The following is a 23,378-nucleotide window of genomic DNA, read 5'->3' as shown; positions in this document are numbered from 1 at the left end:
GTGCTCGGGTCCTGCCAGGCAGCGGCTTGTATCTTACCCCCTTTGCGAGGTGCTGGGTTCTCGCAGGTGTGTATGTGGTCTGGATGTTGTCCTGTGTCCTCCGGTCTCTATTTTAGGAAGAGTTGTCTTTGTTATATTTTCATAGATATATGTGGTTTTGGGAGGAGATTTCCGCTGCTCTACTCATGCCGCCATCTTGGCTCCGCCCTCTCATCTTCTACTTATTAATAAAACCTTCCTATTTTAAGGAAATTGGACCTTTTCCTATCATATGAGTTGCAACTACATTTTTCCTCTAGTTATTGACTTTGATGATTTTTTTACATGTAGAAGTTTTAAAATTGTATTGATATCACATTTAATGGTCTTTGCTTTTTTGACATCTGAGCTACAATTTACTTTGACTCTTTAGTTCCCATATATTTATATACATACATGAATGTATATCAGTAATTTTTTAAAAAAATTTTCTTATGGTTTATTTTTCTTTCCTTTCACTATTACCTTCCTTGTCTAGGTTTTCATTTAATTTATATAATAGTCTCCTGTTAGTGCCTGGTACACCTACATTACTACTTTTTACAATAATGTACTATGAATGACAGAAGACACCCTATTTTAACTGATATTCATTTCTGCTGTCATCCTTGGTGAAGTTTTCAGGAGTAGAAGTGGTGATTATTAAGATTCAAACTATGCCTATTTATTAAATAAATATGTGTCATGATAGTTGATTTTATGTGCTAACCTGCCTGGGTTGTGGTACCCAGATAATTGGTCAAATATTATTGTAGATGTTTCTATGGTGATTTTTGGAAGAGGTTAGCATTTAAATTGGTGTTCCTTATTCCACAGGGTGACATGGTGGGGAGAGACCAGATGACATACAAGTCTAGTGATTTGTTGTTTTGCCATGGAGGAGCAAATTCCAATACAGCTTTATAAACTTAATTCTAATGCAGCTTTATAGACTTAAATAAAAACCTTCAGCTGTGCCCTAAGGAACAGAGGGATCGAAAGTTCTATACTCCTTAGAAATTAGGGAGTAGATGAGAAATGGGCTTGTGTCAGCCTTCCAAAAGATAGACATGAGAAACTGCCTCATGGAGACTCCTCACAAGGCATATCTTCTCTTTTCAGGAGATGTCACAGTGTATTCAGCTAAGGTTTGGGTCTGACCACTGTTGAGCCTTGCCTGTGTAGCTTGTGCTGATCTGTGTCATGCTGGCAGAGTGTTATGGTAGAACTGTTACTTTACAGCAGTGATTCTCAAATTGGGTTTTATCTTGTGTCCTAGAGGACATTTGTCTGTAGACATTTTGTTTGTCACAACTCGGAGTAGGGAAGTGCTATTGGCATTTACTAGGTAGAGGTCTGAGATGCTGTTTGCTGCACTCTAAAATGCATGAGATAGTCCTCCACAACAAAGAATTTTCCACTCTAAAATGTCAATAGTGGAGATTTGCAAGATGGCGGTGGGAGTAGGGTGGTGGAAATCTCCTCCCACAACCATGTCTATATTGAAAATACAGCAAATACAATTATTCCTAAAAGAGTGACCAGAAGATATAGTACATGAGCCAGGCTACATCTGCGAGAGCCCGACATCTCATGGAAAAGGGTAGGATACAATGCCATGACCCTGTGGACCCAAGCCCTCCCCCAACTCCAGCTCACGGCAGTAGGAAGGGAATCAGAGTTGGGAGGGAGTGGAAGCACAGGACTGCTAAATAACCAGCCCTGGTGGTCTGCCCCAGGAGCACAAACACACATTGCATGGTGCACTGCATATTGGAAGAGTGGAAAAGCAAGGTCTGAGATTGAGAATAGGTTCCCACATCCCTGGGACAAAAGAAAAGCTGGCACTTTAAAAGTCTTAAAGGGATAAGGGTTTAACAAGTGGACAAAATTGTCCTGGCACACTCAGCCCAGCAGGCTGGGAACTTTAAGGAACTTCAGGTGCCCTAACCTCCTGGGTGGCAACACAGCTCCAAAGCCCCTTGCAGTGAAAAGCAACCTACCGTTCCTTCCCCCCCACTGGCACTGTAAGCAAATCAGCTGACCCACCTTTGCTGTGGAACAGCAGGGAGCATCCCTGCCTACAGCAACCACATAGCTTAGCACAGAGGCTTCTCCCTGTGCCCAGATAACCAGCCCAGACCTAGAAGCTACTCCCTGTGTGCAGTTGACTGGCACAGACAGTGGAGACTGGTGCAGAGTCCGGGAGGCACACAGGGTCTCTGTTCTTATGGCAGAACATGTACCGCTGGCCTGTGACCCTGGCTACTGCCCTAGGTCATCCTGAGGGCCACATCACCCATGGCAGCTCAGGGGATTAACCGAAAGTCTGCTCCTTGCACCCTGTTGACTGGCACAGACAGAAGACATGGGTGCAGAGACTGGGAGGCACAAAGGGGGTTTGCTCTTGTGGCAGAACACACACTGCTAGCCTATGATCCCCACCATTGCCCAAGGCCATCTCAAAGGCTGTCCTGCCCATGGCAGCTTATGGGATTAACCCAGAGGCTGCTTCCTGTGTGCAGTTAACCAGCACAGACAGTGGAGACAAGCAAGGCACCAGCAAGCAGGAAGAGACTTTGTTCTCCCAGCTGTCACAGATGCCACTTGCTGGCAACTACTCCCATCACCATGAAAAGGCAGAAGAACCTTGTTCAGTACAAAATCCTTCAAAGACCAGAGAAAGGGCTTGGTGAGACTGAAATCATCAATCTTCCTGAAAAAGAATTCAAAAAAGAAGTCATAAGCATGCTGATGGAGCTACAGAGAAATATTCAAGAGATAAGGGATTAATTGAGGAGGGAGATAACAGAAATGAAACCAACAATGGAAGGATTTAAGAGCACACTTAAGAGACTGTTAATGGAATAGAAATCAGAGAACAGGAATACAGAGAAGCTATGTCAGAGAGAGATAAAAGGATCTCTAGGAATGAAAGAATATTAAGAGAACTGTGTGACCAATCCAAATGGAGCAATATTTGCATTATAGGGGTACCAGAAGAAGAAGGTGAGAGAAAAAGGGATAGGAAGTATCTTTGAAGAAATAATTGCTGAAAACTTCACCAGTCTGGGGAAGGAAATAGTCTCTCAGACCATGCAAGCCCACAGATCTCCCAACAGAATGAACCAAAGGAGGACAACACCAAGACATATAATAATTAAAATGGCAAATATCAAAGACAAGGGCAGAGTATTAAAATAAACCATAGAGACAAAAAAGGTCACCTACAAGGGAAAACCCATCAGGCTATCATCAGATTTCTCAGTAGAAACCTTACAGTCCAGAAGAGAATGGCATGATATATTCAATGCAATGAAACAGAAAAGCCTCGAACAAAGAATACTATATCCATCAAGAATATCATTTAAATTTGAAGGAGGGATTAAACAATTCTCAGATAAGCAAAAGATTAGGGAATTTACCTCCCACAAACCATCTCTACAGTGTATTTTAAAGGGACTGCTCTAGATAGAAGTATGCCTAAGGCTAAATAGCTGTCACCAGAGAAAATAAAACCACAGCAAAGAAAACGGACCAGAGAAATCCTAAGGGCAAAATAAAATCAGCTATTCACAAAATCAGTCAAGGGAAACACAAAGAGTACAGAATAAAACACCTAACATATAAAGAGTTGAGGAGGAAGAAAAAGAAGGGTGAGAAATAAAGAATTATCAGACTGTTTATAATAGTGTAATAAGTGAGTTAAGTTAGATGGTTAGACAGTAAAGACATGGCCTTTGAACCTTAGGTAACCATGAATCCAAAGCCTGCAATGGCAACAAGTACATATCTATCAGTAATTAGCCTAAATGCAAATAGACTGGATGCACCAATCAAAAGACACAGAGTAATAGAATGGATAAAAAAGCAAGATCCATCTATAAGATGCCTACAAGAGACTCAGTTCAAACCCAAAGATGTACACAGACTAAAAGTGAAGGGATGGAGAAAGATATTTCATGCAAACAATAGGGGGAAAAAGCAGGTGTTGCAGTACTTGTATCAGACATAATAGACTTCAAAACAAACAAAGTAACAAGAGATAAAGAAGGATATTACATAACAATAAAGGGGGCAGTCCAACAAGAGGACATAACCATTATCAATATGTATGCCCCAAACACAGTAGTATCTACATATGGGAAATGAATACTAACAGAACTAAAGGAGCATAAACAATGCAGTGCATTCATTTTAGGAGACTTCAACACACCACTGAATGACAGATCAACTAGACAGAAAATAAGTAAGGACACAGAGGCACTGAACAACACACTAGAACAGATGGACCTAACAGACATCTACAGAACTCTACACCCAGAAGCAGCAGGATATGCATTCTTCTCAAGTGCACACAGAACAATTTTCAGAATAGACCATATACTAGGCCACAAAAAGAGCCTCAGTAAATTTAAAAAGACTGAAATTCTACCAACCAACTTCTCAGACCACAAAGGTATAAAACTAGACATAAATTGTACAAAGAAAACAGAAAGGCTCACAAACACATGGAGGTCTAACAACATGCTCCTAAATAATCAGCACATAAATGACCAAATTAAAACAGAGATCAAGCCATATATGGACAAATGAAAACAACAGCACAATGCCCCAACTTCTATGGGACACAGTGAAGGCAGTTCGAAGAGGAAAGTATATAGCAATCCAAGCCTATTTAAAGAAGGAAGAACAATCTGAAATGAATAGTCTAAATTCACAATTATTGAAACTGGAAAAAAGAAGAAAAAATGAGGCCCAAAGTCAGCAGAAGGAGGGAGATAATAAAGATCAGAGACAAAATTGAGAAGAATAAAACAATATAAAACATTAATAAAATCAAAAGCTGGTTGTTTGAGAAAATAAACAAAATAGATAACCCCCTAGCCAGACTTATTAAGAAAAAAAGAGAATCTACACACATAAACAGAATCAGAAATGAGAAATAAAAATCATGACAGACCCCACAGAACTACAAAGAATTATTAGAGAATACTATGAAAATCTATATGCTAACAAACCGGATAACCTAGAAGAAATGGACAACTTTCTAGAAAAATATAACATTACAAGACTGACCCTAGAAGAAACAGAAAGTCTAAAGAGACCAATTACCAGCAACGAAATTGAATAGGTAATCAAAAAAGGACCCAAGAGCAAAATCACCGGTCCAGATGGATTCACTGCTGAATTTTATCAGACATTTAGGGAAGACATAATACCCATTCTCCTTAAAGTTTTCCAAAAAAACAGAAGATGAGGGAATACTTCCAAACTCATTCTATGAAGCCAGCTTCACTCTAATATCAAAATCAGGCAAAGACACCACAAAAAAAAAAGAGAAAACTACAGACCAATATCCCTGATGGACATAGATCCAAAAATACTCAACAAAATATTAGCAAACTGAAATCAAAAATACATCAAGAGGACCAAAGACCATGGTCAAGTGGGATTCATCCCAGGGATGCAAGGATGATACAACATTCAAAAATCCATCAACATCATCCACCACATCAACAAAAAGAAGGACAAAAACCACATGATCATTTCCATACATGCTGAAAAAGCATTTGACAAAATTCAACACCTGTTTATGATGAAAACTCTCAACAAAATGGATATAGAGGGTAAGTGCCTCAACATAATAAAGGTCGTATATGACAAACCCACAGCCAACATCATACTTAACAGCAAGAAACTGAAAGCCTTTTCTGTAAATCAGGAGCAAGAGAAGTATGCCCACACTCCCCGCTTTTATTCAACATAGTACTGGAAGTCGTAGCCATGGCAGACAACACAAAGAAATAAAAGTCATCTAGATTGGTAAGGAAGAAATTAAACCATAGCTGTTTGCACATGACATGATATTGTACATAACAAACCCTAAAGAATCCACTCCAAAACTACTAGAACTAATATCTGAATTCAGCAAAGCTGCAGGATACAAAATTAATACATAGAAGTCTGTTGCATTCCTATACACTAATTATAAACTAGCTAGAAAGAGAAATCAGGAAAACAATTATTCCATTCACAATTGTGTCAAAAAGAATAAGATATGTAGGAATAAACCTAACCAAAGAAGTGAAAGACCTATAACCTGAAAACTACAAGACACCCATGAGAGAAATTAAAGAGGACACTAATAAATGGAAATTCATCTCATGCACTTGGGTGGGAAGAATTAATGTTGTCAAAATGGCCATCCTGCCTAAAGCAATATACAGATTCAATGCAATCCCTATCAAAATACCAACAGCATTCTTCAACAAACTGGAACAAATAATTCTCAAATTCATATGGAGCCACAAAAGACCCCAAATAGCCAAAGCAACCCTGAGAAGGAAAAATAAAGCAAGGGGCATCTCGCTTACCAACTTCAAGCTCTATTACAAAGCCACAGTAATCAAACAATTTGGTACTGGCACAAGAACAGACCCATAGACCAGTAGAAAAGAATAGAGAGTCCATATATTAACTTAAGCATATATGGTCAATTAATATATGATAAAGGAGCCATGGATATGCAATGGGGAAATGACAGCCTCTTCAACAGATGGTGTTGACAAAATTTGACAGCTACATGTAAGAGAATGAAACTGGATTACTGACTAACTCCATACATAAAAGTAGACTCGAAGTGGCTGAAAGACTTGAATGTAAGTCATGAAACCATAAAACTCTTAGAAGAAAACATGGGCAGAACTCTCTTGAACATAAACATGAACAAATTCTTGATGAGCGTATCTCCACGGGCAAGGGAAAGAAAATAAAAAATGAACAAGTGGGACTATATCAAACTAAAAAGCTTCTATAAAGCAAAGGACACCATCAGTAGAACAAAAAGACATCCTGCAGTATTGGAGAATATATTCACAAATGACATGTCCAATAAGGGGTTGATGTCCAAAATATACAAAGAGCTCATACATCTCAACAAACAAAAAGCAAATAATCTAATAAAAATGGGCAGAGGATCTGAATAGACACTTCTCCAAAGAAGGATCTCAGATGGCCAACAGACATATGAAAAGATGCTTCACATTGCTAATCATCAGAGAAATGCAAATTAAAACTACATTGTGATATTACCTCAGACCAGTTAGGATGGCCAACATCCAAAGACAAACAAAAACAAATTTTGTTGAGGATGTGGAGAAAGGGAAACCCTCCTACACTCCTGTAGGGAATGTAAGTTAGTTCAACAATTGTGGAAAGCAGTATGGAGGTTTCTCAAAAAACTCAAAATAGAAATAACATATGAATCAGGAATTCCACTCCTAGGAATTTATGCTAAGAATGCAGGAACCCAGTTTCAAAAAGACCTATGCACCCCTATGTGTATCATAGCACTTTTTACAATAGCCACAAAATGGAAGCAACCTAAGTGTCCTTCAGTAGATGAATGGATAAAGAAGATGTGGTACATGAACAGAATGGAATATTATTCAGCCATAAGAAGAAAACAAATCCTACCATTTGCAACAACATGGATGGAGCTAGAGGGTATTATGCTCAGTGAAATAAGCCAGGTGGAGAAAGACAAGTATCAAATGATTTCACTCATCTGTGGAGTATAAGAACAAAGCAAAAACTGAGGGAACAAAACAGAACAGACTCACAGAACCCAAGAATGGAATAACAGTTACCAAGGGAAAGGAACTGGGGAGGATGGATGGGAAGGGTGGGAAAAAGGGAAAAAGAGGCATTATGATTAGCACACATAATGTTGGGTGGGGGACATGGGGAAGAGTAAAGCACAGAGAAGACAAGTAGTGATTCTATAACGTCTTAGTAAGCTGATGGACAGTGACTGTAATGGGGTATGTGGTGGGGACTTGATAATAGGGGGAATCTAGTAACCCCAAAATTGCTAATGTAATTGTATATTGATGATACCAAAAAAAGATGTATTGTGGGACAGCAAAAAAAAAATAAATAAATAAAAATAGAAATAACCCCTCCTCCCCCAAAAATGTCAATACTGCTTGGGTTGACCTGTCTTAAAACGATCTCTTCCTTTGTTACTTCTCTCTTTTCCCCTATTATTTGTTATCAAATCATATACTGAAAAATTTCTATTATGAATTGATAGTTATTCCTCGTTATTGATCATTCATGTGAGTGATGCACATCTACGTATTTCCTATCACATGTCATAAGCAGTAAATAAATGTGTAATTTTTAGATACCTGACTTAAATCAACTCCAGTTCATTGTTCTATTCTATCATTTTTCTCTCTCCAACAATATCTGTATAGTAACTCATCAAAGTAAAATTTTATATATTTAATAACCATATTTTTCATTAAAAATACACAAAACCATTTTATTTTATAGTGTTAAAATAGAAAGTACCCATAACTGTGAGGGGCTGGTATTTATTATGCAAGTACTTCATTGATATCTCCATCTGTCAATGACTAGGTTTAAATGAATGAAAGGAAAGGCACTTGAGTTGCCCCCAGTTGGGCTACCTACCTAGATCCTTCCTTCAGATATATTCATTTGAACTGTCTATTGTGAGGCATCAAATTAGTTTCAGACCATCTATTTATCTTAATACTGAAATTTAAGTGTTTGATATGTGCTGAGTGTTTTCCTAGCAACTTTAAATGCATCCTTTGATCCTTACACCTACTTTATTAGGTAAGTACTCTAACACCCCAATTTTTAAAATTAAAGTACCATTGATATACAATCTTATGTTGGTTTCAATTATACAACACAGTGGTTCAACAGTTCCCCATATTATTAAATCCTCACTCCTTCTAGTGTGGTCACTATTAACATAGTAAGATGTTAGAGAATCTTACTATGAATACAGAATCTTACAGAAACCGTATTTTCCATGTTGTACTGCCATCCCCATGACCAGCTTATATTGGGATTGCAAATTATTATGCTACTTTATCCCCTTCCCCCTCCCCCTTAGTACACACTAGTTCCTTCTCTTTGTTTATGAGTCTACTGCTATTTTGTTCATTCTATTTTACTTTGTTTCTATACTCCACAAATAAGTGAAACCATTTGGTACCTGTCTTTCTCTGCCTGGCTTATTTCACTAGGCATACTACCCTCTGGATCCATCCATGTTGTTGCAAATGGAAGGATTTGTTTTCTTCTTATGGCCAAATAATATTCCATCGTGCATAGGTACCACATCTTCTTTATCCATTCATCTATAGATGGGCATTTAGGTTGCTTTCATATCCTGGCTATTGCACATCATGCAACAATAAACACAGGGGAGCACATATCTTTTTGAATCAGGGATATTGTTTTCTTCAGGTAAGTTCCTAAGAGTGGAATTCCTCGGTCAAATGGTATTTCTATTTTTAGTTTTTTTCAGGAACCTCCATATTGCTTTCCACAATGGCTGCACCAATTTACATTCCCACCAACAGTATAGGAAGGTTCCCATTTATCCACATCCTCTCCAGCATTTGTTATTTCTTGTCTTTTGGATAATGGCCATCCTAATTTGTGTGAGGTTATATCTCATTGTGATTTCATTTTGCATTGCCCTGATGATTAGCGATGTGGAACATCTTTTCATGTGCCTGTTCGCCATTTGTATTTCTTCTTTGGAGATGTGTCTGCTCAGGATCTCCATCCATTTCTTAATTGGGTTTTTTGGGGGAGGGATGTTGAGGCATATGAGCTCTTTATATATTTTGGATGTTAACTCCTTATCAGATTAGTCCATTGTAAATATATTCTCCCATACTGTAGGATGCTAAGATGTCTTTTTGTTCTGCTGGTGGTGTTCTTTGCTATACAGAAACTTTTTAGTTTGATGTAGTCCCACTTGTTCATTTTTTGTTTTGCTTCCCTTGCCTGTGGAGATGGGCCCAGGAAAAAGTTACTTATGGTTATATTCACGAGATTTTTGCCTATGTTTTCTTCTAAGGGTTTAATGGTTTCATGACTTACATTCAGGTATTTATCCATTTTGAGTTTACTTTTGTGTATGGAGTTAGACAGTAATCCACTTTCATTCTCTTATATGTAGCTGTCCAGTTTTTCCAACACCACTTGTTGAAGAGTCTGCATTTTCCTCATTGTATGTTCATGGCTCTTTTATCGTGTATTAATTGACCATGGATGCATGAGTTTATATTTGGGCTCTCTGTTCTGTTCCACTGATCTATGGGTCTGTTCTTGTGCCAGTACCAAATTGTTTTGAGCACTGAGGCTTTGTTGTAGAGCTTGAAGTCAGGGAGTGTAATCCCCCCATCTTTGTTCTTCTTTCTCAGGATTGCTTTGGCTATGTGGGGTTTTTTGTGTATAATATCCCAATTATAATAAATGAAGAGACTGAAACGCAGAGAGGTTCATTAAGTTACCCAATGTCATATAAATGTAAATGGGTAAAACAGGTTTTGAGCCAAGCAGTCTGCTCTAGAACTTGTGCTCTTAAGAGTTACACCATTAGTAATACACTTGTCAAAAGAAATCTCAGGCTTCTACTTACTTTACTTTTGCCATTTTTGTTGTTAATGTTGTTGACCTACCTGATCATATTTATGGAATATATAGAATTCACAGAATTACAGTTTGGCTTTTATACTTATTTGCTTTCTAATTTACCTAATGTCTGTGAATAAAGGTAAAGAATGTTTTATTTTATAAACTGTATATGGCTAGAGCATACATCCTCATTTTAAGTGTAATTTGAACTCTTATTCTTTGATAATAAATGTTGAATTTTTTGACATTTTAATAGGGATATTGAAAATCTGCAAGGAGTGGTACAAAATTATGAAACTGTACAGAAGATAATTGAAGGTGATATTTTAAACATGTATAGCATTTATTGGGTTTCCTAAATATGTTGACATTTCGAGACATGGAGTTTAGACATTTATAGCCATAAAATTATATAATAGTAAATTTAAAAAGATATTCAATAGTGAGTTTGATGTTTTCACTAGAAGTTTTTATTATATTCCAGATTCTAAGAATGTACAAAATGAATAAAATTTGACTGTTGTCTCCATAAAATCCACAACTTAATAAAGGCACAAGCACATTACTTATCATTTTAATGTAATGTAATGCATGGTGAAGTATGTAATTTGCAATGAGTCCATAGAAGGAAGCCAATTTGTTCAACCTTAGGGAGTTTGGAAGATTTTATGCAACCTTGAAAGATTAATAGGATTTAGTCAAGTGAAAAGGGAGATATTTGGCATTTTAAGAAGAGGCTGTAGTATGAACAAACAGCATAAATAGGGAATCACAATCATGATGGTATTAGAGTGGTAGCAACAGGTATGGATGAGGTAGGAGAGAGAGAATAACTTTTTTTTCTTTTTTTCATATATAATGGGGAATCATTGAATATTTTTGTAGGGAGTTGAGATTGTTGGATTTAATTTTAGAGAGATTATTCTAGCTACATTTTAGGAGCTAGAGTTAGGGACCAGAAGTAGAAAATGGAACATATTGCTGTATCTTAGATGTGCGATAAGTTCTTACATTAGAGCACAACTAAATGAGAAGAAAGGGGCCAGATTTGAGAAATATTTACTTGTAAAATTGGCAAAACTTGGAGACTGGATATTTTAAAAGGAAAGAAGATTAGATGATGGCAACATTAAGTAAGAGAAAAGATGGAAAAATAAATTTTGTTGAGAAAATGATGAGTCCACATCACTCAGCTGTTACACACATTCTTTCAGATATTACCACTTGTTGCCCCTTTGGGAGTATATACAGTTTTGGTAGCACTATTGTTTTTTTAGAGTTTTCTTTCTCTTGAATGAGTTATAATAAAAGCTATGAAATTTAAACAGTGAATACTATAATTTATATTTGAAACTCATGACAAACTGTTATTTCAGACTTCATAAAAACCCACTCAACTAAAGAAGAAACAGGTGTTTCTGCAACTGATCCCTGTAAGTTTCTATTCATTTAAGCATTATTGTGTTAACAATTTCTGTTGAGTGCATTCATTTCTATAATTTTCTATAATTTAAAGTAATAATTATCAAGGTAACAACATAGGTTCCTTGGAGTTTGGAGCCACATGGTTGAGCTGGCTGTCAAGCAAGTGCTGATGGTCCTAGTTAAGACTACTTGTTACCAAAAATAGACTCATTTTTGAGGAGTACCATGCTGTCATTTAGAATGGAGGATTTTTAGTTGTAATTACAATATGCAATTGAAATGTTGCATGTGTGGCAGACTTTTGAGGAGGAGAAGTGATCAATTATTTTTTATTAAGGAATCATTGATATGAACTCTTTTTTTGTATCATTAATCTACAATTACATGAGGAACATTATGTTTACTAGTCTCCCCCTATCACCAAGTCCCCCCCATATACCCCATTCCAGTCACTGTCCAACAGCGTAGTGAGATGCTATCAAATCACTACTTGTCTTCTCTGTGTTGTACAACCCTCCCCATGCCCACCCCAACATTATACATGCTAATCATAATGCCTTCTTCCCCCCAACCTTATCCCTCCCTTCCCACCCATCCTCCCCAGTCTCTTACCCTTTGGTAAGTGTTAGTCCATTCTTGGGTTCTGTGAGTCTGCTGCTGTTTTGCTCCTTCATTTTTTTCTTTGTTCTTATACTCCACAAATGAGTGAAATCATGTGATACTTGTCTTTCTCTGCCTGGCTTATTTCACTCAGCATAATACCCTCTAGCTCCATCCATGTTGTTGCAAATGGTAGAATTTGTTTTCTTCTTATGGCTGAATAATATTCCATTATGTATATGTACCACATCTTCTTTATCCATTCATCTACTGATGGACACTTCAGTTGCTTCCATTTCTTGGCTATTGTAAACAGTGCTGTGATAAACATAGGGGTGTATATGTCTTTTTCAAACTGCGCTGCTGTTGATATACAGTCTTATGTAAGTTTCACAAGAAAAACAAAATGATTAGTACATTCACTGTTATTATTGAGTTCCTCCTATACCCCATTACAGTCAATGTCCATCAGTGTAGTAAGATGCCACAGAGTCCCTACTTGTCTTCTCTGTGCTACACTGTCTTCCCCATGACCCAACTCACACTGTGTGCACTAATCATGATACAGCACTATCCCTTTCTCCCTCCCCACCCACCCTGCCCTGTGGTAACAGCTAGTCCCTTCTTGCAGTCTGTGAGTCTTCTATTTTGTTCCTTTAGTTTTGCTTCATTGTTATACTCCAGAAATGAGGGTAATTATTTGGTACTTGTCTTTCTCTGTCTGACTTATTTCACTGAGCATAATACCCTCTAGCTCCATCCATGTTGTTGCAAATGGTAGGATTTGTTTCTTCCTTGTGGCTGAATAGTATTCCATTGTGTATGTGTACCACCTCTTCTTTGTTCATTCATCTACTGATGGACTCTTAGGTTGCCTCCATATCTTGGCTATTGTAAATAGTGCTTCAGTAAACATAGGGGAACATATGTCTTTTTGAATCTGAGAAGTTGTTTTCTTTGGGTAAATTCCTAGGAGTGGAATTCCTGGACCAAATGGTATTTTTATTTTTAGTTTTTTGAGGAACTTCCATATTGCTTTCCACAATGGTTGAACTAGTTTACATTCCTACCATCAGTGTAGGAGGGTTCCCTTTTCTCGGCATTGTCGCCAACATTTGTTGTTCCTAGTCTTTTCTATGTTGGCCATCCTAACTGGAATGAGGTGATATTTCATTGTGGTTTTAATTTGTATTTCTCTTATAATTAGAGATGTGGAGCATCTTTTCATGTGCCTGTTAGCCATCTGAATTTCTTCTTTGGAAAATTGTTCAGATCCTCTGCCCATTTTTTAATAGGGTTATTTGCTTTTGGGGTGTTGTGGCATGTGAATTCTTTATATATTTTGTATGTTTAACCCCTCATTGGATATGTCATTTACAGATACATTTTCCCATACTGTAGGATGCCTTTTTATTCTGCTGATGCTGTCCAGAAGCTTTTTAGCATGATTTAGTCCCATTTGTTCATTTTTTATTTTGTTTCCCTCACCTGAGGAGCACTCAGAAGAAAGTTGCTCATGTTTATAATCAAGAGATTTTTGCCTGTGTTTTATTTTAAGAATTTAATTGTTTCATGGCTTACATTCAGGTCTTTGATCCACTTTGAGTTTACTTTTGTGTTAGACAATAACCCAGTTTCATTCTCTTGCATGTAGCTGTTGAGTTTTGCCAACACCAGTTGTCGAAGAGGCTGTCATTTCCCCACTGTATATCCTTGGCTCTTTTATAGTGTATTAATTGAGCATATATGCTTGGGTCTATATCTGGGATCTCTAGTGTTTCCATTGGTCTACGGGTCTGTTCTTGTGCCCATACCAAATTGTCTTGATTACTGTGGCTTTGTAGTAGAGCTTGAAGTTGGGGAGTCTAATCCCCCCAGCTTGTGTTTATTTTTCCTTCCAATGATCGATTTGGCTATTTGGGGTTTTTTGTGTTTCCATATGAATTTTAGAACTATGTGCTGTAGTTCATTGAAGAATGCTGTTGGTATTTTAATAGGGATTGCATTTAATCTATAGATTGCTTTAGGCAGGATGGCCATTTTGACAATATTAATTCTTCCTATCCATGAGCATAGGATATGTTTCCATTCATTGGTGTCTTCTTTAATTTCTTGAGTATCTTGTAGTTTTCAGGGTATAGGTCTTCCACCTCTTTGGTTAGGTTTATTCCTAGGTATTTTCTTCTTTTTGATGCATTTGTGAATGGAATTGTTTTCCTGATTTCTCTTTCTACTAGTTCATTGGTAGTGTGTAGGAATGCAACAGATTTCTGTGTATTAATTTTGTATCCTGCAACTTTGCTGAATTCAGATATTAGATCTAGTAGTTTTGGAGTGGATTGTTTAGGATTTGTTAAGTACAATATTATGTCATCTGCAAACAGGGATAGTTTAACTTCTTTCTTGCCAATCTGGATGCCTTTCATTTCATTGTGTTGTCTGATTACTGTGGTGAGGACCTCCAGAACTATATTGAATAAAAGTGGGAGAGTGGGCATCCTTGTCTTGTTCCCTATCTTAGAGGAAAAGCTTTCAGCTTCTCTCTCTTCAGTATGATGTTGGCTCTTGGTTTGCCATATATGGCTTTTATTATATTGAGGTACTTGCCCTCTATACCATTTTGTTGAGAGCTTTTATCATGAATGGATGTTGAATTTTGTTCAATGCATTTTCAGCATCTATGGAAATGATCATGTAGTTTTTATCCTTTTTGTTGGTGTGGATGATGTGGTGGATGATGCTGATGGACATTCGAAAATCGGGGGGTCCTTGGAGATGAATGGCCAGCCAGAGGGATGGAGCCCTTGAAGCTCCTGCTTCAATACCATCCTTGCATCCTTGGATGAATAAATCCTACTTGATCATCATGGATGATCTTTTTGATGTATTTTTAAATTCGATTTCCTCAAATTTTGTTGAGTATTTTTGCATCTATGTTCATCAGGGATATTGGTCTGTAATTTTCTTTATTTGTGGTGTCCTTGCCTGGTGTTTATATTATAGTGATGCTGGCCTCATAGAATGAGTTTGGGAGTATTCCCTCCTCTTCTACTTTTTGGAAAACTTCAAGGAGTATGGGTACTAAGTCTTTACTAAATGTTTGATAAAATTAAGCAGTGAAACCATTTGGTCCCTTGGTTTTTGTTCTTAGGTAGTTTTTTGATTAGCAGTTCTATTTTGTTGCTGGTTATTGGTGTATTCAGATTCTCTGTTTTTTTCCTGGGTTAGCTTTGGAAGGTTGTATTTTTCTAGAAAGTTGTCCATTTGTTTTGTGTTGTCCACTTTGTTAGCATATAATTTTTCATAGTATTTTCTCATAATTCTTTGTATCTCTGTTGTGTCCGTAGTGATTTTTCCTTTCTCATTTCTGATTCTGTTTATGTGTGTAGAGTCTCTTTTTTTTCTTGATAAGTCTGGCTAGGGGTTTGTCTATTTTGTTTATTTTCTCAAAGAACCAGCTCCTGCTTTCATTGATTCTTCCTATTGTTTTATTCTTCTCAATTTTATTTATTTATGCTGTAATCTTTATTATGTCCCTCCTTCTACTGACTTTGAGTCTCATTCGTTCTTCTTTTTCTCATTTTGTTAATTGTGGATTTAGACTGTTCATATGGGATTGTTCTTATTTCCTGATGTAGGCCTGTATTGCTGTATACTTCCCTCTTAGCACAGCCTTCACTCTGTCCCACAGATTTTTTCTGGTGTTGAATTATTGTTGTCATTTGTTTCCATATATTGCTTGATCTCTGTTTTTATTTGGTCAGTGATTCATTGATTATTTAGGAGCATGTTCTTAAGCCTCCATGTGTTTGTGAGCTTTTTCATTTTCTTTTCATAATTTATCTCTAGTTTCATACCTTTGTGGTCTGAGGAACTGTTTGGTCCAATTTCAATATTTTTGAATTTACTAGGCTCTGTTTGTGTCCTAGTGTATGATTTATTCTTGAAAATGTTCCATGTGCATTTTAGAAGAATGTGTATCCTGTTGCTTTTGAATGGAGTGTTCTGTAGCTGTCTGTTGGGTCCTTTTCTTCCAGTTTGTTTTTCGGTGCCTCTGTCTCATTACTTATTTTCTGTCTGGTTGATATGTCCTTTGGAGTGTGTGGTGTGATGAACTCTCCTAAAATGAATGCATTGCATTCTATTTCCCCCTTTAATTCTGTTAGTATTTGTCTCACATATGTAGGTGCTTCTGTGTTGGTTGCATATATATTTTTCATCATTATATTCTCTTGTTGGATTGACCCCTTTATCATTATGTACTGTCCTTCTTTGTCTCTTATGACTTTCTTTGTTTTGAAGGCTATTTTGTCTGATACAAGTACTGCAACTCTCACTTTTTTTCTCCCTGTTTTTTGCCTGAAATATCTTTTTCCATCCCCATACTTTTTGTATGTATATGTCTGGATTTGAAGTGAGTCTCATGTAGGCAGCACATAGATGGGTCTTACTTTTTAATACATTCAATGACTCTGTCTCTTTTGATTGGTGCCTTCACACCATTTACGTTTAGTGTGATTATCGATAGGTATATACTTATTGCCATTGCAGGCTTTAGAATCATGGTTACTAAAGGTTCAAGGGTAATTCCCTTACTGTCTAACAGGTTACTTTAACTCACTCTGTATGCTATTACAAAGACAACCTAAAGGTTCTTTTTTTCCCCCTCCTTTTTATTCTTCCTCCATTCTTTATATATTAGGTATCATATTCTGTACTCTTTGTCTTTTTATTGGGTGACTTTGGGGTTAGTTCATTTGATTTTGCATCTGCTTAGTAATTAATTTTTCCTCTTTCTTTACTGTGGTTTCATTTCCTCTTGTGACAGGTATTTAGCCTTAGGAACACTTCCATTTATAGAAGTCCCTCCAAAATATATGGTAGAGGTGGTTTGTGGGAGGTAGATTCTCTCAGCTTTTGCTTATCTGGAAATTGTTTAATCCCTCCTTCAAATGTAAATGATAATCTTACTGGGTAGAGTATTCTTGGTTCGAGGCCCTTTTGCTTCATTGCATTAAACACAACATGCCACTCTCTTCTGGCCTGTAAGTTTTTTGTTGAGAAGTCTGATGATAGACTGGTGGGTTTTCCTTTGTGTGTGATCTTTTTTCTCTATCTAGCTGCTTTTAGAAGTATGTCATTATCCTTGATTTTACTATTTTTATTATTATATGTCTTGGTGTTGTCTTCATTGGGTCCCTTGTGTTGGGAGATCTGTGTACCTCTGTGGCCTGAGAGACTATGTCCTTCCCCAGATTGTGCATGTTTTCTGCAATTACTTCCTCAAAGACACTTTCTGTCCCTTTTCCTCTCTTTCCTTCTGGTACCCCTAGAATGCAAATATTGTTCCCTTTGGATTATCTAAACAGTTCTTTCCATATTCTGTCATTCCTAGAGATCCTTTTTTCTCTATGTGTCTCTGCCTCTTTGTGTTCCTCTTTAATTTCTGTTCTGTTTGCTATCTTTTCTACTACATCTAATTTGCTTTTAAATCCCTCCATTGTATGTTTCATTTCTGATATGGAATTTCTTAATGATTGAGTCTCCATCCTAAATTTGTCCCTGTTTTCTTGAATACTTTTCTGTACCTCCATGAGCATGTTTATGATTTTTATTTTGAAGTCTCTTTCAGTATTGATGAGTTCAGTTTCACTTGCTCCTCTTTCTGGTGTTTGTGAGATTTTTGCTTGAACCAGGTTCCTTTGATGTTTCATATTAGTATGTGGCACCCTCTAGGGCCCAGAAGGTCTAGTGTCTGGAGCTCCTCAGCCCCTGGAATGAGGTTGGGGGTCACAGGGGAGTGACACTGGCACCTGGTGGGAGGAAAGAGCTGTTTCCTGCTTCCCAGCTGCTCTGCCTGTCTCCGCTGTCAGAACCAGTGGTTGGAGCACACAAGTGTAAGCCTCTGTGCTTTGTGTTTGTAACTGCCATAGGTGGGGCCTCCCTCTGACTAGCCTGACACCAGGGCAGGGACTGCAGGTTTGCGATTCAGTGCTGGCAGGCCAGGAGGAAGGCAGAGCAACCTGCATATCATCGTGGGGGTCCTTGGAGATGAATGGCTAGCCAGAGGGATGGAGCCCTTGAAGCTCCTGAATATTCCCAACCTGATGGGCAGAGTACACCCAGAGAATTCTGTCTACCTATCCTTTCTTCTGAGTAGCAAGCTCTGTGCAATCCTTGCCTCTTTAGCAGCCCTCTCACTGTTAGGAAGTCTCTCAGACTGCCTGCCTTTCTTTTGTCCCAGAGCATCCAGATGTGGATAACTGTTTTCCACAAATGGCTTGAATCTCAGCCTTTCCAAGTATTCCACCTATATTAGCTTTCCAATCCCACTAATGACCAGAACACCATGCAGTGTGGGTTCGTGCTCCCAAAGGAGATCTCCAGGGCTGGGTGTTCAGTAGTCCTAGGCTTCCACCCTCTCTCTGCCCTGTGTCTCTTCCTCCCTCTGGTTATCTGGGGTGGTGGAAGGGCTTGGGTCCCACTGGATCAAGGCTTTGGTATATCACCCTGTTTCATGAGGTCTGCTCTTTTCTTCAGGTGTATGCATTTTGGCACAGCCTTCTTTCTTGTTGTTCTTTTAGGAAGTTGTATTAACTATATATTTGTGTTATATGTGGTTTTGGGAGGAGGCCTCTGTCTCACCTCTCACACCACCATCTTTAATACTCTTTTCACCCTGAAGAATTTCCTTTAGTATTTACTGTAATGTAGATGTGTTAGTGATGTGAGTGGGTCAGGAAGTGTTGAGCAGTGATAAATTTAAAAGGTCATTTGTAGATTTTGTTACTACAATTTTTTGATCATCTCATATGCATGTGCTTTGAATGCAGCGGAGTACCTATTAGTTCATAAATATGAAGAGCTGCTAGAACTATTATGTCAAACTTCTGTTTGTCAATAGAAAGTAGAAACTACCTTGCTTATGCCTTAGTGCTGGAGAGAATTGTGAAATAATCATATAACATATGGTATGGAATACAGTTTAGAAGTGGAAAGTAAGATTTGGTTGGATAAGGTTGATGGGAAGTGTTTTCCCTGTTTAAACTTCAGTTTTAATCCTAATGTTGCCATGTTTAAACCAAGGATAACTTGAACTAAACTAAGGACTAATACATTCTACTGGTACTTCCAAGTTCCATAGAGACCTCCGATCGAAGAGAGCCCTGATTGACTAGGTGGAGGAAAGATGTATCAGAGCTTTGTAATGCATAGTGAAAACCTCTGTCTGCATCAGGGGGAATCCTTTACCCATCCTAATGGAGCTCACACATGCTCCATCAGTCTGTGCAGTTGTCTTCTCTCTAACACTATGCCCTGGAAATTCTAGCTGCTTTGGTTTCCCCAGTCTTTAAACTTTGATCTCCAGGAGAACAGTGGACTCTGGGTTCCCTTCCTTTTGCTGTGGGCTGCAAACTCTAGGCAGTAATCTGGGGTCACCAAAGGGCTCTTTGTTTCCCTTCTTGAAGGATTACTGCCTTGCATTTTCTGTTTTCCATTGTCTGAATATTCTTGTTTCATATATTTTGTCCAGATTTTGATTGGATTAAGGTGAAAGGGTGATTCTGGACCCCTCCATCATGGACAAAATATAAGTCTCTGTGCTCACATATAGGCCAATGGAACAAATCCCCCGACCACAAAACCAAGTTCTAGAAGAATAAAATCTAATAGTAGAAATGTTGCTCATTATTTTTAACTTTTATTTATTTATTTATTTATTTATATTGTGGTATATTTGACATACAACATTCCATGAATTCCAGGTGTACAATATAATGATTTGATATTTGTATGTATTGCAAAATGATCACAGTAGTAAGTCTAGTTAACATCTGTCACCATATAGTTACAGGATTTTTTTCTTGCGATGAGAACTTTTAAGATCTATTCTCTCAGCAACTTTTAAATGTGCAATACAGTATTATTAATTATAGTTGCCTTGCTGTGCATACATCCACATGACTTACTTATTTTATAATGAGAAGTTTGTGCCTTTTGATCTCTTCCCCCTTTTTGCCCACCACTCACCTTCCACCGCTGGCAATCCCCAATCTGTTCTCTCTGTCTATGTGCTTGGATTTTTTTTTGTTCTTAGAGTCCTCATATAAGTGAGATTGTACAGTATTTGTCATCTTCTGAGTTATTTCACTTAGCATAATGCCCTCAATGTCCATTTATATTGTTGCAAATGACAATATCTCACTTTTTCATGGCTAAATAATATTCCATTACATATACATATGTATGTGTGTACATTTATATACTTTTTTTTAATCAACTCATCTGTCCATAGGCATTTAGATTGCTTCCATATCTTGGCTGGTATAAATAATGCTGCATTGAACATGTGGATGCATCGTGATTTTTTAAAGGAAGCAGAGGTAGGTTTATATTGCATAAGAAGAAAACCCTTTTGCAAATTCCTAAGTATTTTTTTCCATGGCAACTGCCTCAGTTCCTGGGCTCTGCCAGCACAGAGCCACTTTATCTCAATGTTGGTGTTTCATTCGTTAAATCTCTCTTAAAAGTACCCCTTTTAACCCTCTCTAGTCAAACGCTATTCTCTTCCTTTCTATTCTCTAAATTCTGTTAGATTCTATAGCCTAATTAACAAGACAAAAGCTACCTTTGTACTCCATTCTTTTTTTCTTTCTCATACTACCATTTAATCTTTGTGTTGCTTCATTTCATCATTAGTGGCCTTTATTTTTGAGAACAATTTTAGTTTTAGGGAAAAATTAAGCAGATAGTACAGGGAGTTCCCATATGTCCATTTTAATCCCAAACCCCCAACACAAAAGTCTTCTGTTACTAACATTTTATATTAATGTGTATGTTGGTTAAAATTAACGAACCAGTATAGATACAATATTATTGAATAAAACCTGTAGTTTACAAAGCATTCAACCTTTGTACAGTCTTGTTAGTTTTGACAAATGCATAATATCATTTAGCCACCATTACAGTACACACAGAAGAGTTCACCGCCCTGAATCCCATGTTCTACCTACCAATTACTCCCTCTGTCCACATGAATCCTGAAAAATACTAATCCTTTTATTGTCTGTATGGTGTTGCCTTTCCAAGAATTTCATATATTTAGAATCATACAGTATTTCTTTTGCTTAGCAATATGCAGTTAAGCTTCCTGCATGTCTTTTTGTGGTTTTATAGCTCATTTCTTTTTAATACTGAGTAATGATCTATGTAGTATAATTTTTTACCCACATATCTATTGAAGGATATTTTGATTGCTTCTAAGTTTTCTGAAATTATGAAAAAGCTGCCATAACCTTAGGTTTTTGTGTGTACATGTTTTTCAACTTATTTGGGTAAATACCAAAGAGTCTATTTACTGGATCTTAGAGTAAAAGTATGTTTTGTTTTGTAAGAAACTGCCCAATTTTCAAAGGGGCTATATCATTTTGCATTCCCACCAGCAGTGAGAATGTGAATTCCACATTTTTGTCAGCATTTGGTGTTGTTAAAGTTTTGGATTTTAGCCATTATAAAAGATAGTTAGTAGTATCTCATTGCTTTCAATTCCCTAATGATGTATGATGTTGCGCATCTTTTCATCTGTTTGCTATTTGTATATCTCTTTTTGTTAATGTATTTGTTTAGATCTTTTACCCATTTTTTAATTGGGTTTTATTTTTTACTGTTGAGTTTTAACAGTTCTTTGTATGTCTTGGACACAAATCCTTTGTCAGTTATGTTTTTTGCAAAGATTTTATCTCAGTCTGTGGCTCATCTTTTCATTCTCTTAACAATGTTTTTTGATTTTGATGATTAATTCGACTAAGTATAAAAATTCTGTACATTTGAAACAGTACATGAATATCAGTAAGTAAACAATAGCATACCAGGAGAAGGTATTTGTTACATACTATGTGCTAGTATTTATTGACATCTATAAATTAATAATAAAAGGGCAAATAATTCGGGAGAAAAATGCACAGATATGTGATAGGCATTTCACAGAAGAAATAAAAATGTCCAAAAAACAAATTAAACGATGCTTGAGCTGTCTGGTGAGCAGGGAAATGCAAATTAAAATAATAAAAAAGAGTATTTTACATATAAGCCATATTGAAGTTAAGCATTAATAACAATTTGTAATGGTGACAATGTGGAAAAATAAATATCATACTTCTTTGGTTTGAATGAAAATTGTTCACACATTTGTGGAGCTCACTGATCAAAAATAGGCATGTGCATACCTCACCACTCAACTTTATTTTTAGGAATTTGCCTTAACAGGTAACTGGCATGAATGTCTAAGCAGTTTTAATGGCTGTAGAAGATTCCATTTTGTGGTTATGCCATAATTCATTTAATATTCTCCTTTTGGTGTTCATGTTGGTAATTTCTATATTTCTGTTTCCACAAATAGTACTACCGTAAGTGGTATATTTGTATAAGCCAAAACATGGAAACAATATGCAATTTTAGGACTGGCTAGTGGGTTCTGGTATGTTACAGCAATGGAATGCTGTATAGCTTTTTAAAAGAATAAGATAATTTTACATGAACTACTTAGAAACATTTTCCTTGACACTTAAAATGATGGAGCAAGATAAAAGCACTTTATGTACATTTTTATAATCCATCTTTCTATTTACATGCTAGATGCTGAATATCTCTTAGAATTCCTCCAAAGAGGAAAAAACTATCCATTTATAAATATTCATTCATTACTAATAATTTTTATTAATTCATTAATAAAATACTACAACTTTTGTAAGAGATAAGAAGTCCTCCTCCCCCCACAATACAGAGCAAACAACCAATCTTCCTTTCCCACTTCAGCTACTTTAAAATTACTTTATAGGTTCCTTGGTTAACCAGGGGCA

General features: G+C 37.0%; 1 protein-coding gene across 1 annotated transcript in view; it reads left to right on the top strand.

The window, feature by feature from the left end:
- The window catches only part of CCDC7 (coiled-coil domain containing 7), a 149,687-nt gene that overhangs the window by 97,914 nt on the left and 28,395 nt on the right, over positions 1–23,378 (top strand). Inside the window, 2 exon segments of the mRNA XM_073218869.1 lie at positions 10,751–10,812; positions 11,871–11,927. Coding sequence (XP_073074970.1) covers positions 10,751–10,812; positions 11,871–11,927 — 119 coding nt within the window.

The sequence above is a fragment of the Manis javanica genome, chromosome 2 (assembly GCF_040802235.1).
Source record: "Manis javanica isolate MJ-LG chromosome 2, MJ_LKY, whole genome shotgun sequence".
Classification (NCBI taxonomy): domain Eukaryota; kingdom Metazoa; phylum Chordata; class Mammalia; order Pholidota; family Manidae; genus Manis; species Manis javanica.
Note: the sequence above shows the minus strand (reverse complement) of the source record. Positions and strands in the feature narration are given on the sequence as shown.